This window comes from Ictalurus furcatus, chromosome 12 (assembly GCF_023375685.1).
Source record: "Ictalurus furcatus strain D&B chromosome 12, Billie_1.0, whole genome shotgun sequence".
In the NCBI taxonomy this organism is placed as follows: Eukaryota; Metazoa; Chordata; class Actinopteri; order Siluriformes; family Ictaluridae; genus Ictalurus; species Ictalurus furcatus.
In genome coordinates this window covers 23,413,553-23,433,165 of record NC_071266.1, presented here as the reverse complement: position 1 = coordinate 23,433,165, position 19,613 = coordinate 23,413,553, and the positions used below count along the sequence as shown (strand labels likewise).

General features: G+C 43.4%; 1 protein-coding gene across 1 annotated transcript; it reads left to right on the top strand.

Annotated features, from left to right (window-relative positions):
- Positions 1–367: 367 nt before the first annotated feature.
- On the top strand, positions 368–18,030 carry mylipa (myosin regulatory light chain interacting protein a). Its single transcript, XM_053638152.1, has 7 exons — positions 368–665; positions 1,646–1,836; positions 11,862–12,047; positions 13,392–13,589; positions 14,001–14,165; positions 15,158–15,569; positions 16,856–18,030. The coding sequence occupies exons 1-7, from the start codon at positions 579–581 to the stop codon at positions 17,033–17,035; spliced, it is 1,419 nt and encodes a 472-aa protein (XP_053494127.1). The 5' UTR covers positions 368–578; the 3' UTR covers positions 17,036–18,030.
- Positions 18,031–19,613: the final 1,583 nt, after the last annotated feature.

Genomic DNA, 19,613 nt, shown 5'->3' with positions numbered 1-19,613 from the left:
TCACTCAAGGTAAAGATTCTCAAAAGAAAAACTCTGCCTCAAATCACACTGAATTTCGTTATTAATAAATGTTAATAAACACTGAATAAGTGTTGAATTACGTTGCATATGTGCTTCTTCTTCAGAGAAAAATAAAATGCCTATGCACGTTTTTGTATTTTTTTTATTAATTTTTTTATTTATATTCTTCTTAAATGAGCGACGCTCTTTTCAGATAATAGTATTATCTTACTATTTTAAAAGTATGTATTACTACGACATAAATTTCTAGAGCAGGCTCCTCCAAATGCTTTCCCATTGGTCCAATGCAAATATTATGCAAATGAAGTCGACAGTCGACTATTCGTCTTTACTTCCGGAAGTGGGCGGAGCTTTAAATCTTGATTCATTCATATAGCGCCCGGAACGCAGCTACACCGTAGAGAGAGTGCGGTGTAGAGACAGCTCAGGGACGTGAGTTGAGGGTTCGATGTAGGTTTACCGACTGAAAAGGGTCGTTTTATTCTTTGTTTGTTTTTATTTAATTAAGCACTGGGAAAAACCAAAGATAAGTGAATAAATACATACAGATTCCCAAAATGCTTTGCCATGTAACGCGGCCGGACTCGGTGGTGATGGAGGTGGAAGTTGATGCGAAGGCGAATGGAGAGGATTGTCTGAACAAGGTGAGAGAACCTGAGTCTGTTTTAACCGCTTTTTCTTCTTCATTTTCTTTTCTAACATGTTACATGAACGTCCAGTGCTTTCAGGAGAAGTGTTTAAGGAGTCAACAATAGAGTGAAATCATACAGGAGTCGGTGTGAGTGAGATAAACAAACCTCTGAAGCCTTCAGGTGTATTCTGGGATTAAGTGCAACTTTTACAGAATGGGGGAAGTGTTTTTAATGTTTGTTATTGTTTTATTTTCACAAGGCAAAATTACTCTAGAAATGTGTGCGGTTACAATTTTTTAATTTGACAAATGTACTTGTAGACAATATGATAGTTGAGGTCCACTAACAAAAATCACATCCATTGAGATTCCCATCAAATGTCTGTGTCTCTCTATCTATTTATCTATCTATCTATCAATCTATCTAGTTATCTCTCTCTATCTCTAACTAACTAATTATCTGTCTATCTCTAACTAACTCTATCTAACTATCTCTCTCTCACTAACTCTATCTATCTCTCTCTCTCTTTCTATCTATCTATCTATTTATATCTCTAACTATCTCTCCATCTATCTCTATCTATCCCAAATGCTTGATCAGAAATGAAATCAAATGGGCACCTTTTTTTTTCTTCCTGTTTAAACACACTGCTCTGTGGTGTCAGTTGTGGTACAGCTGACTGAGGTTACTTTAGTTCAAATCCCCTGTACTGTACCTGCTTCCTGTATACTCTCATGTTCAACACTACATCCTCATAGCTTGTCGTTAATTAGCACAACATTTGGCTGTGGCTCTACAACTTGTTCCTGTTCATTAAATATTTCCAGACGGTGCGACGATAATTACGCACTAATCTTACCGTTCCACGTTATATCTGGACTGGCATGCTTTGAATACCCGAGTCCAAATATGCCATACTGTGAAATTCCAGCTTCATGATGTTATCGTAATCGCTGTGTCTTTGTTTTGTGTTTTGTTTTTTTTTGCTGCAGGTATGTAGGAAGTTGGGTGTCATAGAAGTGGACTATTTTGGCCTGCAGTTCTCCGGCAGTAAAGGAGAGAACCTGTGGCTGAACCTGAGGAACCGAATCTCGCAGCAGATGGACAGCGTGACTCCCTGCAGGCTCCGACTGAGGGTCAAGTTCTTCGTCGAACCCCACTTAATACTCCAAGAGCAGACCAGGTACTTCTGTCACAGGGGGAAATGTCTTAATACACATACGACGAGAGTCTTAACGTGCCTGTAAATGGACAGCGTTGACGTTCATATCATCGTAGGCAAAATTCGGGATCACAAATTTTTAGTGCAGTAAGATTTCTGACTGGATTAAGCTTTTGTTTGTTTGTTTTTAATCCAATATTGACGTGTGTTTACAAGTGAGCAAGCGCTTAAGAATATCTGACAAATATAGTTCGCACTTCAGAGAAGCGCGACAGGAAGAGCAAGTCAAGATGAGTGTACCAGTGTTGGCGCTTTGAGAAAAGGGGAAGTACATGCAGTTGGGTTTTGTTTTTTTTGTTTTTTTAAAACTGATAGTCTTGTTCTAGAGCAAATCTGGGTCATGTTAAATATGAAAAATTCATGTGCAGTGATGTTTCCTAAGGGCTGCTTGAAATATACATCAGAGATCGTGAAGAACAAGAGCCTGTCTGGCGTCGCTGCTTCTCTTTCTCCAGCAGTGATGAATGCCCTGTAGTAACCCCGCTCGCTCAGGGTAACTCTAGGTCATTGAGCAGCGTGAGGCTCGGAGGCTGCACATGGAAATGCGATCCCTGCTGCAAAGCCTCTCGTCCCCACCCACCTCCCTCCTCGCTCCAGTTTGTGTGGGGGGTTCTTTTATTTGTCGAGCGCCAGACCGTTCTGCCGCTTCATGGCTCCTTTTTAATAATTCAAGACGGATTTTTTATTTATTTTTTTTTCCGCGATGAAGCAGTAGGCTTTTTGAGTCTGGAATGTTTCTAACATTTTTACGGAGAGGTTGTAGATGATCGAGTGGAGATGTTTGGACATGTCTCGGTGGTGTAAAGTCACAAGGTTCAGACGTGTCAAGGCGAGATGGCGCGCTGGACGTGTACCAAGCCATTTCGATGTGCAGTAAAGAAGTTGTGTGGCTTCTCAGATCTCGTATCTGTGGGTTGAGTTGCCTGCTGATTACTTTCCGCTGTAACATCTATCCGTGTACTGCTTATCCGTCTGCTTCTTGATACCATGTTTATTTTATTTATTCACGTATTCATTATTTTATTTAGGGTTATTACTCGTCACAGCGTATGAAACGATCCCAATAAAACTCCAGCTGAATCCTATATGATTAGCATACCGTGTTCTCCGTGTCAGATGATATGATGATCTTCTTACGGTAGATCTACGGCTGTAACAAAAACTACTACGTTCTGTTCACGTCGTCGAGGCCGTGCAATCCGGAAACCAACTTGTTCCATAAACGAAGGTTTTTCAAAGTGAACGTGTTTTTGTTTACGTTCCGTCATCGCCGCTTACGTTTTCGTAGCTGTTCCGTCCGTTTTTCATAATGCTATGCCGTCCTTCTATTGGTGAGATTTTAGATGAGGGTGCGTGAACGCTGCTATGACGGAGATTTTTAATCAGTCTGTACAGGATTTCGCTTATTTATTTATATCGTTTTGTTGTTGCGGCCAAAAATGCTGGGGGAGGGGTTGTTTTTGTTTTCTCCATCTCCATGTTTGTAAACGAGACCCTCTTTAAACTGTACTCGTGTTCGAGATGCGTGAGTCGAAGAGGGTTTTGGGTGAATGCGTGTTGTAGTGATGTCACGTGACGCGGCTTGGCCCGAACTATAACCTACAAACTGCAGAACTTCCACTGGAATTTTTTGCAGAGGTCCTTGGGACTCAAGTCAGAAATCACAACTCCTACAAAGCTTACAGGTGTGAAAAGATGTGATGTGACACTTCTATAGAAGAATGGTCATCATTTACTGAAAGCGATCCGCGCCAGGCCGGCTCGTCAGAAAGCAGGCAGTGGTCTATCACTGACGGGATGTGACCTCATCCCTGCTGGGAAATTAGATAGCTGTCCATATTTAGCTTGACATTTCTGACTCGCTTCAGTCTGGAAGCTTATGAAAGTGCTTCATTGTTCACCCCCCTGGCAGAGTGTTAACGAGCGTGTGTGTGTGTGTGTGTGAGGGCACGTGTGTGATGCACAGCTGAGGCTCGCATTCGAACTCTCTTTGTGCGTTCACCTTTGCCCTACATCTCCTAGGCTTGAGGGCATTGTATTGCATCGCTCACCAACACAAAAGTGTATCATCCTTATCTGAAGTGCTGGAGCTCTCGCACACACACACACACACACAGACACACACTGAGCGTGTATAAATGATTCAGAATCAACTCCTCCTTCACTGCCTTGTCTATTATTACTGCAGTGAGTGTTTTTTGTTTTGTGTTTTCTTCTCCACTGTATCCTTCTCGGAGAAGGCTTTCACACGATTTTGCTGACTGCTGACCAAAAAACACGGACACACCTGTCTCTCCAGCGCGGTGTTGTAAACGAGAGCGAACCAGCCTGAAGCAGCAATCCGACTTCATATTTTCATGTTTTCATTTATCTAACACGCCCACGTCGCCTCAGGAAAGATGTGTTAATTAGCGGATTACTTTGATCGGGCGTATTGGAGCAGAGAAAACAAATCAGTGTTACTGTAGAACACACAGACGTGTGAAAAGCCCATCAGTTCATATCACATCACACTTCTCTCCTCTCTGTGTGTGTGTGTGTGTGTGTGTGTGTGTCCATCCCCCACGTCTTTCTTTCTCTCAGCCTGTTGCACAAGCTTTATGCTATACATTAGTCTGTAGTTATGTAATACTCTCCACATGAACTGGGAAAAATAACCTCTAGGAGCTCTTTCTATCGACTCTGTTCATTACACCGGTTTTGCTTTTCTGTAAACAGACCCCGTACGTCGAGAGTCCGGGTGCCAGGCGCGGTTGTTATTTAACTGCATGTCCGTTACGGTCCGAGTCAGCAGACCATGTTCACATGCATGTTAGGGGTGTGACGGTCAGACTCGCGTTTGGGTCGACGTGTCCGGGCGATATGACTACTATATCCCATCACGATACCTGAGGACTCTTCTACGATACGCATCACGGTGGATAACTTTGGCTAACAAACTGACTTTGATCAGACGTCTCTTTAATGCCTGGAATGACAAAGAAGAGTTTGTTTGTTTTTAAATGGCAACTAATCAGCAACATCCATTTGGTACCATTATTAATTTGTAATTATTGAAAATGTTTAATTTAAAAAAAAAAAAAAAAAAAAACTCACCACCATACCACCAATATCTCAGAAAATGGTATTGCGTAATCATTTCTCACGATTTCGGTATTATATTGCTATATCAACGTAAGCCCTATTTAAAAGGCAACGATTCACATGGCTTGATTATGGGGGGTGGGACAGACACCTGAAGTGATTCCTGTTCGTATTATTAAGCTGATTTTAATGGGCTTGGTGACGGGCGAGGCGATTTCTCCTGAGACGCTGATGCTGTTCGAATAGTTCATGTCTAACGTCCTCATCTTTCGTGAATCAACAGTAGGTCTGCGCCAGGTTCCCAGCAAAGTTAGTACATGTTCATCAGAGGATTCTAAACCAAGTCCGAGTCATTTCATAGGATGGTTTTATTTATTTATTTATTTATTTATTTATTTATTATGTAAGTAGACAGCATTTTATTTATTTACTTGTTTTTGTTGACTTTGTATTGCCATGCTGAATAAGTGCATATTACTGCACATGTTGGTTTATTTAATGTTATGTGGTGTTATTTCTGTTGTATAACTGATCACGTGAATGTAGCTAGTTAACTTGGCTAATATTTTGGTGATGAATATAATCCTGGGTTTTATCGTATATTTTGAGGTTTTGTGTAAACTGCAGAGATCCGGGCTGTTCTCGTTGAGACTCGGAGCTGAAAGTCCCACCCAGTCCCACTTCCTGAGACAGTCAGGCCGGGTGGTTGCAGTTGGCTTGGTGTTCGAGACGCAGGAGGGTAGATTACAAGTTCATGCCTGGCTGTAGATCCGGGTTATATTTGGATTATTCGATGAGTTAATAATTCCAGGTTCAGAGCTTTCAGGCAGGAAGAGGTTAAAGTGTCTTCGTGCTGAAGTCCTCGGAGGCTCAAATCACTCCGGTATCTTCTGCTGACCTCCAGGGTCACTGGAGTTAAATCCCTCCAACACACACACACACGTTTGCTCACACTTCCCCCGACGTGGATTTAAACCATATGCACATTCTGAGAGAGTGACACACACTCTGTGTCACATACCTCACATTTTATGTGTATTGTGCTGTGTGTGAGATCATAAGCACAGCAGGTTCCTGATCTTTTCCTCTAATCAGCTCTGCTCTGTTTTGGCACAGTGAAATTTAAAGTGCTGCACTCTCTCTCTCACATTCACACATAATCTCTCTCTCTCTCTCACACACACACACACATTCACACATAATCTCTCTCTCTCTCTCTCTATCATTTTAAATGTCTGGTGCCAAGATCTGAGTTGTGGGCTTTAATAAAAAAAATTTTCATTAACTTTTTTTTTTTCTTTTTTTTTCTTAGCTTCAATCTTTTATTTTAATTTAATTGTTTAAATATTTTCTCATTGTGAATTCTTTTTTTGTTGTTTATTTTTATTACTTTATCTTTTCAAGCGTGAGTCAAATGCAATTCTCTGTTCTGTAAGTGGTTCATTCCTCACTTATTTCTTTTGTCTTTTTTTTATTATTATTTAACTCATGGAAAAAATTATCTGCTCTTTTTTTTTTTTTTTTTTTTTCTGCCCCCCCCCCCCCGCCCCGCCCCGCCCCTGTATTTGGTTAATAATTAAATCTTTCCTTTAAGCGGTGAACTTAAGTGGTTAGCTTAAGATTCAGGTCAGGAACCTTGTCGCTTTTTTCTTTTTCCTTTTTTATAAATCATTAATTCACCCACAATTAAACACAGTCCTCAGGGGGACGAAGCATGCATCGAGTTAAACACGAATAAGCTCCGATGTTTAGAATGTGCCGGACCCCACACACACACACGCATGCAAAGTGTCCTGTGTTTCTGCTGGAACTATGCAAAGCACATCCACACGCTTGTTTAAAGCTGTTTAAGTGGTGAGTGTAGGTGTTCACTGCCTCGATTCGTCCTTGACTAGGAGCAGGAAGTGGAAGCAGGTCGTATGTAGTGGCTGAACGTTTTCGGTAAACATGGCAGCTACCTGTCTTCTCCCACTCGGCCATGTGATCAGCACACCGGCTGAATCCTTTAATCTGCTCTTATTAACCGGAATCTTCTCATCAGTCTCCTGAGCAAGACTGACTCGAATAAATACCCAGACTGTGTTTCCTGTACTGCTGTAACACTGCTCAGGATACAGAGCTGGAGAAAAGCACGCAGACGTCCAGGAAAGACTTCAGATCTCATCAAATATGTATCGTGCTGATTGACAGGTGGTGGTGGTGGTGGTGTTTTTGACTCATTACTTGAAAAGCAATAACAGCAAGCCTCACAGCCTTTTATCTGCCTTTTTTGAGTATCAATATTTTGACCTCGGACATCAGTACACTATTTTCAAAATGTATTTATTTTGTTTAAATGGCACTGGGGCAGACTTTTATTAGTGTCATGAGGTTTCTTTTTAATTCAACCAACAACAAATGTTGATCCTTATTATTCCAAAATCCTTTTACTTCCTTTAAAAGGTCAATTTGCATTCGTATCCATTCTTTTTTGGAACACATTGTAGCTGACAACTGTGTGCACGCACACACACACACACACACACGTGTAGGCTGCGTTTCAGATTAATATCTTTGTTTAATGTGTCTTGTTTCACTGTTGTATAACGTGGGGTTTGTTTTTTGTTTTTAAAGCTTATCAAGGTCTTGAATAGATTGAGGTGCTGTTCCTTATTTGCACGTGCGCCACACACACACACACACACACACACACACTCTGTGAGTGTAGGACCGGTTTAGCCTCCTCTCTCCATGACCTATAGTAACCTACATGGCTCTGGTTCCCTCAGGCGTGGAGCTGGGAGAGATGTTTCATTTTTTTCCTCACACTTTTGGGCACACACTTTTTGGGCAGGTTTTAACTAGCAGTTTGCGACTCGTTGCCGAACACACCGCTGAGCAGACCTGATTATAAATGTGCTCAAATGTTTCGTTCTGTACCAGGCAGAAACCACTTTTGCTCTTTATATACGTAAGAACGTGTTGTGGTCGCTGTGGTGATTAAGTCCGTTTTGTGCAAATGAACTGCGTGTGTTTGAGGTGTGTGTGTGTAGGGGGGTGGATTGGGGTTTTCAGCGGCAGGGTTTACTATAGTTCGTTGACTGAGAGTAACCCCGGCTGAGCAGCTCGGGGCTGTTTTGTTTGACAGAATGAAAGAGCTTTGTTTTAGCTCAACCGGTGAGGTATGCTTACGTCCGCCCTGATTGGCTGACGTGTTGCCGTCTCTGGGCAAAAAAAAAGAGAGCCAAACTTTTTTTTCGACTCCAGGGAACTTCTTGTTCCGTGGCGAGTTCCTGACACACACCGGGTCTGGCACGATGACTCCAGATGGAACCGAGACGATGAAGGAATATCCCTGGGATGGGGGGTGTTTCTCTTAAACAGCTCTGTCTTTAAACATGTAGCTTATTATACACTTCTGGATATTGTCCAGTCTTTCTGAAAAGCAGATGGTGTCTTTCCCTTCCCCCGTTCATTTGAATATCAGTCAGACCACACTGCTGTAGGGGATGTGGAAGCGCATGAGGTGGGCTTTGTTTGAAAGGGATGTGATCAGACAAAAGACTTCATATTCCTTTTTTTTTGTTTTTTTTGGCAGTGTATCCAAGTTTGACTCCTCAAAAGCCCCCCGACTCGGACGCGCTCAACTCCTCAAAAGCCCCCCGACTCGGACGCGCTCGGATCCTCAAAAGCCCCCCGACTCGGACGCGCCCGACTCCTATCGAACGGTGACCCTTCTTGCGGTGTGAGAGGCTCCTGTCTTCGCTCGTTTATTTCTTCCCGTGATGTGATCGTGCTGAACGAATGGCTTTGTGTTGTACGGAAGCTCATTCTGTTCACATTGGTCACATTGCAGCCCAGTGACTCAGTGTGGCTTTTTTTTTCTTTCTTTCTTTCTTTCTGTATTTTCCCCTTAAGAGTCTTAAGAGATGTGTGTGTATTCAATGAAGTCCACAGTCCACTTTCAAGAACTGCTTATCAGTTCTCCAAAACCTCAAACAAACCCGTCCGTCACTGTTTAACGGTACAGCAGTTAAAAAAACGCAAATCATTTCCCGCAGTTTAGAGAAAGCCTTGTGTGCTTCGTGTTCTGTTTAAGCATTTTCTTTTTTTTTTAAAGAATAAACGTATCGTGTAAACATTAACACCTTGTACACATCTAACATGGTGTTAATTATTGCCTCGCCTTCAACCGCTACCGACCGGTACGGCCTCCCGAGTTCTAGACGAACATCTCTGCTGTTTTGATTCTGTTGGCGTGATGACGATCTCCTGTCCTGATGCAGACCCTGAAACCTTCAGTATCGACAATTTACCTATATATTTCTTTTTCGTCTAGCCATCTGAACTAACTTCAACCGCTCAAAGGTGTGATGGCTCTACAGGAAGAAATGCACCCAGTCAATACGGCTTGAAGTTGTAGGATTTTAGACTTCTCGTGCCAAGGATCTCACCTTGTAAACAAGCGTGCGGGGATGTCGAGGCGCATGCTGAAGTGAGTCTGTTGTCATCTGTCCAGGCCTCTGTGCTAACACGCTAACGCTGACTCGGTAGCCTGTGCCTGCCTGCCTGCCTGCCTGCCTTCCAGCACACCCATATGGGGAAATTAACGTCCCACCCACCACTGAGACGAGCATATTTAAAAATAAAATAAAAATAGCAGGGTTTTGGGTTGTTGTCGTGCGATCTATACTGCCGCATGCTCGCTGTATCTGTTTCCCAGTGAATTTTATCTGACTTATGACCTACTTCCATATTTTCCATATGAGGTTACATGGTGTGTTTTAGAGAGCCGGGGTCCAAGCACTAAACCACAGTACGTTTATTTTATTACTTTTTTTTTTTTTTTTAAATAACATGTGGCACTGCATTTGAAAGCTGGTATTATGTGCTGAAGTATGCACGCCTGTGTAAGAGCAGCTGCGCGATCTCGTGTTGATCTTGATTAAGGCACGCGGCAAACCGGTGCCTCTCGTTCGTTCTTGTGAACTACAGTAACCCCGCGCTCACCACCTCCTTCAGTCTTCCACTTTTGTTTTCCCTCATCGGCTAAACCGGCGCCGTTTGTTCTGTCTCGAAGCGTGGCCCGTGAACGACAGTAACCCCTGGCTCCCTCCCTCCATCAGCCCGCCTTTGTTTCGCTTCTCAGGTAGCTCATCACATGAGCAGCGCACTCCGGTGTCACCACAGGGAAGGTAGCTCTTACTCACGGCGCCTTTTGTCTTTCCACCCAGCGTGTTTATTGTTCCACACCCACATGCGTAACACGTGATCTCCATATCTTGTTTTTGTTTTGGACCCGTCCTTTAATCGCTCATCCCTCATCTATTATTACACCACGTTCTCCCTTTAATCTCAAGTCAATATTTATCAGGGTTTTTTTTTTTTATTAAAAGCTTCGTTGTCGGGGCTGAAAGAGCAGGAAGTTGGGATGCCGTCCAGTCCTAGGACTCGGTGTTCCTGTGGACATTCATGGTGCCAAGCGTGAAGGAATCCTGCCGTATACGTCGTAAAAGCGGTACGAGGAGGACTAGAGAAACGAGACGTTACAGGAGTTCATAACTCGTAATAATAATAAGGATACAATTCGTCCCGCTGAGTAATTTATCACCGCGTCTGAGTTCTTGTCCGGCGGTAAAAGAAACCGCTCATCCTGGAGGATAACAGCAGGAAAAACGTCATTTTCGTATTAATCCCGGCACAAAGCAGAAGTGTTCCTTTTCAGGAAGTGTTTTGAAATATATAAACAGGTAATGGGCTTTTCTCACTTCCATTTCCCTTTTGTTGTCCCTCACATGCTTTTTGAGAAAATCCCAAAATCGCTTCTGAATAGAAGACCGTGCCTTCGTCCTCTCTAAAACTTTGTCTGCTTAATCCCAACGTGAAGCCTTTTTTTCTCTACAGACTGGGATTAAGATCAGGTCAAGCCTTGAAAGATGGATGTCCGTGATTATTTGTTTAACAAGTAAGAAGGCCTTGTTAGACAAAGACATGCTATGTTCATGAGCCACTGTACGTCCTTTTCATTACCGTATCTGTAGACTCTAACGGTCTTTCATTCAGGGCAGTAACGGGTAGTTGGAATAAGAGGGCTTCATTAAAACGGCAGTAAAAGCGCCACGTTACAACTAGACTGGAGCGAAAATCCGAAGCCGCACGCGTTGAGGAGAAAATGTTCCGCTAATGATACCGAAGCAAGAAGAGCTGCTTAGCAGTGGCAAATTACAGCAACATGAATCCGCCGTGTAGTTTTCCGGGCTTATTCTTTTGTGGAAGGTTTTAAAGCGCTTAACGTAAGGCGCTAAGAAGAAAGTCCAGATAGTGCGAGCGTGCACACGCACACCGAGGCAGCTCGAGTAGATTACTTCCTTATCGCACAGGAGCAAACTGGAAGGGTCACGAGTTCGAAGCAGAACAGCAGTGCGTCTGGCTTCAGGTCAAACTCTGCCAGCTGATAAGAGATGCGCCTGTGCGAGGGAGGCTGCAAGGTGAAAGTCAGACAGGGGAAGAGTCAGCTCTCTTCACTTCTGCTTTTACCCCGATATTAATAGTGAGTGTGGTTTTGGGGTTGTTCATTTTTATGCCGTTCAAAAGGCACACTTCTGCATGTTGAGTAGTCGCACGCAGCACTACAGGGAGTCTCCAGTGTCCACGCTTTGTACCGGTCAAAGTGTTCAGGATAGAGGTCTGGAGCTACTTCTTTATAGCGGCTGTAACGTGAACGATAACGGGAACCCGTTTAACAGATGTCCATCAAGATTAAACGCAACTATAAATGGATAAAATGTCAATGATACAGCGTTTTGGCTGTATCCCTGACCCCCAGTAGGTGCTGAAGTCTGTAATCAGAGTCCTCTTCTCTGTCTTGCATGTCAGCCACCTGTTCTCATACTTCAATCTCTCTCGCTCTCTCTCTCTCTCAGGCACCTGTTCTTCATGCACGTTAAAGAGGATCTGCACCGCGGTCATCTGCGCATGTGCTCGGAGCAGGCCGAGGAGCTCAGCGCCCTCCTGGCGCAGGCGGAGTTCGGCGACTACAACCAGAACACGGCCAAGTACTGGTACACCGAGCTGTGCAGAAAAGATCCCGACCAAGAGACGGTTAACAGGTACACCAGCAATTATAGTTATAAACCCCTGTTTCAAAATGGCTGCCACAGATTCACAGCCTTCCCAGGATCGCTCCGAGGTCTATCCCAGCGAACAACTGTCACGTGGTATACTTTTTTTTTTTTTTTTTTTTGCCATATCGTCGTCCTCTACCCAAATAACTACTCCGAATCAGAGATGAAAAGATTAACACTCGTTGAAGCGTCGTGTGAAATAAAATGCTCTTTAAATGTTCTAAAATTCTAACCTGATGATGGAAAAACTGCGAAGAATAATCCTGATCGATTCATTAATGGCTAAATGGACGATTATGATTCTTGCGTTTTTGTTTTGTTTTGGTTTTTTTCTTCCTTCACGCCTGATTGCGGAGTCCTCGGTTTGAGCAGTGGCGTTTGGGAAAGGGCCAAATAAAGCATGTGTGTTTGTGTGAGGTCAGAGTTCATGTCCATCCAAACACGGCAGTGTTTACCGGCTCTGTCTCTCACACACACACACACACACACACACACGCGCGCGCGTTTTTGTGTAAATAAAGCTTCCGTGTTGTCTTCGTCGATATAATTGCAACACCACCCGTGTGTGTGCTTTTATGAAAGGGTTTAATTAAGTGACTGATGATTTGTAATTACGTTGTTTGCTTTCAGTTGCGTGTTAAATCAAACCCGAGGCTGAAACGACTGCCTTGTGAGAAAGGAGTGTGTGATTTTCGTAAAAGATACGAGGGCGATATGATGTGACTTGTGCTTTCATTATGTTTGTTCTGATTGGTCAGAAAGTGTTGATTAATTAGCAGCACCATATTATGGTGGTTGTGTTTTATTATTATTATTATTATTATTATTATTATTATTATTATTATTATATTATTTTATTTATTTCCCCCCTGTGAGGAGACATTTATTTTGCGTTTTAAGACGTCTGCAGTGTCGGCACTTTGTAACAAGCTTTCGTCTCCCATAATGCTTTGCAAAGAAAGCTGTTGTAAATATGCTGACTGTGACAGCAGGAGCTTTTGCCTCAGGTGTGCAGAGTGAAAGCAGCTCGCTAGATAACGTACTGCTGATGGCTTATGGTCTGTCCTACAAATGCAGGATGTTCTCGGGTACAAAAGGAGACCTTGCGTGCGTTTTCATCCCGTTCCATCCGTCTCGCTCACTGACTCAGCATAGAAAAGAGTGTATTTGGCTGGACAGCTCTTCATTTGGTTTATTTCTGGCTCCGTCCCAATCGGCGTACAACCATAACGAATACGTTTGCCGCTCTTTTGATTACATCATTTGTCACCTTCATTGTCCGAGGCGTATATTACGGTCTCACTGTGTCCGTGTGTGTTTCTTTGGCAGCATCATAGCCAAGCACAAGGCTCTGGAGGGGCTGAGCCAGGGCTCCGTGGAGTACCAGGCCCTGCAGCTGGTAGCGTCTCTGGACCACTACGGCGTGGAGTGGCACTGGACGCGGGACGCGGAGGGCCAGAGGCTGGCGGTCGGAGTGGGACCTGATGGCATCGCCATCTGCAGGGACGATTTCAGCCTGGTCAACAGGTACTGAGACACTACTAGAGCAGGTTTTCTAGGATTGCCTTGTATTAGCTCAGACTATCTTGCATGCAAAACTGACCAAGTTCCCAGTCCCTGCTGGTGAAAAGCGAAACGCGACGCTACCGCCACCGTGTTTCTCTAAAGTGCTTTGTAGAACCGCTAAGATAAAAAGGTGTTCTATAAGTGTAGACAGTCCACCTTTGTGTGTGTGTGTGGCACAATAATCCTTGTATGTTTATCTAAAACTGTATTATATTGAATCCAAAGTACTGCACGTGTCCTGACGAGTCCCGAAATACAGTCGTAGGTTCACGTTCGTTCCTCTGAGCCGTCTGTACAGATCGTATTAACGATGGCGTTTAGCATTTAATGATGCTAAAACATGCAATAATCTGGTGTTTTTGTTTTTTGCAGGATTTCGTACCCTTTAATCCAAATCGCCACACAGTCGGGGAAGAGTGTGTTTCTGACCGTGACGAAGGAAAGCAGCGACAGTGTGGTCCTACTGTTCAAGCTGATCAGTAACCGAGCGGCTAGCGGGCTGTACCGGGCCATCACGGAGACGCACGCCTTCTACAGGTCAGCTCATAGCTCCGTACACGTGTTAAACAGTGGGGGAACTGATACAAAGATCATATTGAAGCACCAACCAGAACTACTACTTGTTCAGAGACTGAAACAATTGTTGTTGTTGTAAGGGCTACTTTTACGATCCTTAGAAAAGTGTATCATGAGAAGATCTCAGGATCTAACATCTACCGGTCACCATAAAAGCTCTTCTAAAACCAAAGTCTAGTCCGTTGTCCAAAGTCCTGCTGCGTTTGTGTCACAGAGCTGTACTTTGTCCTTCTAAACCTCCTTGTCGTGGACTCGGGGACGGTACGTGACGTACGAGGCGTACACAAACCTGCGCTGACACATTCACACCCTCCGGGAGTAGATGGTTACAAGGATGTTGTCCCGGCGAACAGTTCATCTAAAAATAAAAAGCATCATTTAAAAAGAAGCCAATCGATCCGTTAAATAAAGCCGCGCACAAAATGACTACAATGCTTGTAAACAAAGCCAGAAGACGTTACGTAAGATCGGATGGTGCAGTAATAAAGGAATAAAACTCTTCATGTGCTGTTCTAGAAAAAGAATCAACATCAAGGTGGTGTGATGCAACTCGGCATGAAGCAGAGTTACTCTCACCACCCCGATGTCGGTTAACGGCACAGGTTCTGACAACGCCGCTTCTCCACACCCACCTTCCCTGTCTGTCGCAGCGTGTGTACGGCTCTCGCGTCCGATTTTACACGCTTGCCTCGTCTCTGCTCAAGATCAGGCTCTCTCGTTGTACTTCAACTTTTATCCTACGTACAGTTTTTCACGTTCAGAATCACTTCACTAGCCAGTCGTATCTCACGGAGAGATCAGTGAAGGCGAATCAGCACTTTGGACAGTCTCTTAGTGCAGGCCAGGACACGTGTCGCAGCCGCCAGATGTTTACAGGATATTATAATAACGATATCGTAACGAAAAAATGTTCCGCTCTGATCTAATCAAAAGGTTTGTCTGCGTTCCCTCAGATGCGACACTGTAACGAATGCAGTCATGATGCAGTACAGCCGTGACTTCAAGGGCCACCTGGCTTCACTTTTCCTCAACGAGAACATCAACCTGGGCAAGAAGTACGTCTTCGACATCCGCCGGACGTCCAAGGAGGTGTACGACTACGCCAGACGGGCGCTGTACAACGCCGGCATCGTGGACCTGATGTCCCGGTCGGGTGCACGTTCTCCGTCCTCCCGCTCGCCTTGGCACGGACAGGAGAACGCTCCGGAGTGCGGGGGGTGTCGGCAGAACCGGCTGCTCCAGGAGAAGCTGCAGAAGCTGCGCGAGGCCTTCCTGTGCATGCTGTGCTGTGAGGAGGAGATCGACGCCGCCTTCTGCCCCTGCGGCCACACCGTGTGCTGCCAGAACTGCGCCGCACAGCTCCAGGTGAGACCTAAAGCACACATGCACGGTGTACCTCCAAAACATCAAAATAAATAAATGTCTCGCTTGTGAATGATGAGGACGTAATCCAAAAAAATAAAAAAGCAGCAGAGCCTGAAACAGTTTTTCACAAACTCTGATGTGTAATATTGTATTGTATTATATTATACTGCATTTATTTTAGACTTTATATATTTTTATTCATACTTTGCCTTCCCAAGGCTGAGTTAAGTGGAGAGAGACAAAGAGCAAAAGAGAAAAGAAAGAACAAAAGGAATGGAAAGAAGGAAAAACAAAAAAAACAACAAAAAATTAAGAAAAAACAAACATTAAAAAAAACCAAAAAAAATAAACAAAACAAACAACCCAAGAATTGAACATAAACAAGCAAAGAAACAAACCAAAAACGAACAAAGAAGCAAACAAAGAAATGTATGAAAAAAACAAACAAGCATGAATAGAAAAGAAACGAACAAAAGAACAATTAAAATACCCTGAGGGGAAACTTGAGGAGGCTTGAATGGTGAAGAGAAACTGTGTATTTTATGTTTTGTCAGAGAGATAAGGTCCTCAGGCCTCCATAACTTTAGCCATGTTTCTGTGATGACCCGAACGATTATTTCCCTGAGGAAGAGCAGAGGACGGCTTCGAATTCATCCAAATGAATCAAAGCCCTACTGAGATCAGTTTTCTAGCTTGCTAGCTAAGGAAGGGATTAGGTTTCGAGTTAAGCAGGAAGTCCTTTTGTAGCGCGACTGGGTCTGCACCGCCGCAGAAGGAGAAGCCGAGCTGAGGAATTAATCTCCGTTCATCCTCTCCTTAATGAGAGGCTGATATTCCTCCGTCTGATGCGAGAGGATTGATGGAGGTTACAGGGGCTCATCTGTTTTCCACTCGGTGGCCTACGTGCCTCGGGTTTTTATTCCTGAAGGTGCTCTTACGGAGGAGTGTTCACACGTCTGAGCGGCTCGTGTTCGCACGGCAGGCGTTGTCGGATAACCGCGTTAGATTTGTGAGGATGGGGGATCTCGTGAGAGCGGGAAATAATGCAAATTTGATATAATCTCTTCACTAAGGCAAGTAGATGTTAATTGGACAATGGCGGCTTTTAAGACGTGAAATATTTTATTTGTTTGTGTGTTTGTTTTGTGTTTTTTTTTTTTGGCCATCTTATCACAGATGGCTCAACGTAGAACCCATGAAGGGAAGCTCAGAACCACGTAACAGTTCATTCCCGTGTTTATCGATTAGAACCGTAACACTGACGTGACCGTGTTGTGTATCTGCAGTCGTGTCCAGTGTGTCGCTCGGAGGTGGAACACATCCAGCACGTCTACCTGCCCACCTGCTCCAGTCTGCTGAACCTGACCGTGTGCAGCGACAGTCCTGCTCCCATCCACCGCTCCATGGCCACACACACCTGCACTACCAGCCATTACTGCAGCGACGACAAACTCTGCCAGACCTAAACCAACCTCCACATCGCTTTCTTTCTTTTATTATTTATAACCGCTCACCATCTCGGTTCTTAAACCACCAATGAAGAGACCCTTCGTAGAGACTTTTGTACTTTATCTTAAATTAAGTGTATCAGTTGATCTGATAAACAGCTACTTTATCTTTTTATTTGAAGTTTGCTCTGTTATTCTAATCCATACTATCATAGCCTTCAGTTTTATTTTAGAAACATACTGATAGTGGGGTTTTTTTTTTTTCCCCCCTCCTATTTAATTGCGTTTTATGTTTTGTTTTATGACGTGATTTTTCCACTTTGACCGTATTGAATTTTGCAGTGGAATTGCGCGCAGTATTTGTGTGTATCATGCCAATATCGCTTTCTTTTATGCCGAAGGTTACAGGAATTGCCGAGCGAACACGATCGGGCCTCTAACGTTTATTCTCGTGGATTTTTAGCGCTCACGGTCTGATTAATACTCCAGGCACCGAGTTAAGGAGGCTAAACGATAGGAAGGTGTCTTGTGAGCGTCTCGAATATTAACCCTGTGATCACTTCAACTTCACTCATCACCCTAGAGACATCCCTCATATGCAAAGGATACTTGGTGCAATTGTAGCTTTTTTTTGTTTTGTTTTGTTCTTTATATTGTGGGATGTATATAAAATAGAAAAATATTGACACCGTCACTTTACCAAGGAGTTTAAGGCTCTAAGGCCTTAATGTAGCAGTAACACAGTGTGTTTGTTATGCATATTCTTCCTTTGCACAGACTCTTGTCGTTAATAAAATGAAGAGGAATTTATTTTCTTTATTGCTGACACGGTCACTGCAGGGGTGAAATTATTATTATTATTATTATTATTATTATTATTATTCTCTCCATTTTCTACAAATAGATTTTGTTTCTGTTTATTTGAAGCAAAAACTATGCTCTGTACTTGTAGAGTCTTTTTTATATTTCCTTGAACAAAAGGTATTAATAAAGTTGTGATTTTTAAACAAGGACATCTTGAGGTTTGTTTTGTTTTAATTGAATTTGTATTCGTATCAAAAGATCTGAGATGACCAGTGTGCTGGGTTTGATGGTATCTGAATGACGGTTGGATCTTTGCAAGCTTATCTGTTTGATGAGGGGGTGAGAAAGCTGGACAGGCTAAAGGACTAAAGCACATCTCTCTAGATTAGAGATGAAGCGAGTGCTAGAAAAGCACCGGGGTTAAGCAAAGTGAAAATAGACCAACACGTCTACATCAATATGAGGCATCTTTGAGCCACTGAAGATCACATTTGTATTATAAATATTAATATGTATGTCAGTCAGGGTTGTGGGGGGTTTTTTTTGTTTGTTTGTTTGTTTGTTTTTTCCCTTGAAATTGCAAACATCCTGGTCACTAGTGCAGAACTTGAACCTCTTCGCTTCCACTGTTGGCTCTTTATCATCTACATCTGATAAAGCCAGACTTCCCTTTCACCCAGTTCCTCATGGCGCTGATACAGAGGCTGGAGTTGATCACATGATGATGTAGAGCTGATGTATACACGCACAGACACGTTTCTCACGGAGTAGACTCCTCAGTGTGGTCCGCTGAGCAACATGTGGCGCATGCAGGGTCGGAGGTCAGACGATAATCTTCCATACCGTTACAGAAGGAGAGGACGAACGTAAGATCAGAGTGCAGAGGTGCAGAGGTCGGGAATCACGTAATGTATGCACAGGTTATCTGAGCTAAGCTCGTCGACACTTAGCAAGGCCATATATGGTGATGTACTGTATACAGTAATGGTATGGAAATGCTGAGTTCAGACATCACAGTGCTTGATTCTGATTGGGTGATGAATTTTCTAAGAACGTCATCTCTGACGATAATTAAAATGACATTCATTTTAATGCACATGTTATCATTTCTATTTTAACAACTAATTGGCAGGACATGTATGGAGGACACGCCACTTAATCCAAGTCTAAAATATACGTGTTTTGTTTTTTTGTTTTTTTTAAACATGGTGATGTTTTCTTAAGAAGATATATATTGGAAGGATATTTATTGAAGGAGTCTCCAGTGTCGGTGCTTTGTATCAGTCAGTACGCAGTTTTTAACATGAAAAGCTGGGTTTTATTTTTGTCTTATTAACTTCTATGTGTATTATGTACACCTCATAGGTTTAATGTAAATTTGTTGTAATGCAAGAGCAAGTTGCACATGATTGTTACATAGTAACGTAAATAGTAGTTTACATTCCCATAACACATATAATTTGTAGGCTATGTACTGTTGCTCAATAACTCCGCTAATACCCCACCAAAAAGGTCGCTACTCTGACGAGTCCTTTTAAACATTGTCTTCATGTTAATTCTGGATCTTGAGCAGTGGTGGTTCAACGGTTAAGGCTCTTTGTTATTGATCAGAAGGTCGGGGGTTCAAGCTGCAGCACTGAAAGCTGCCACTGTTGGGCCCTTGAGCAAGGCCCTTAACCCTCTCCGCTCCAGGGGGCGCTGTATCATGGCTGACCCTGCGCTCTGATCCCAGCTTCCTGACATACTGGGACATGCGAAGAAAAGAATTTCACTGTGCTGTAATGTATATGTG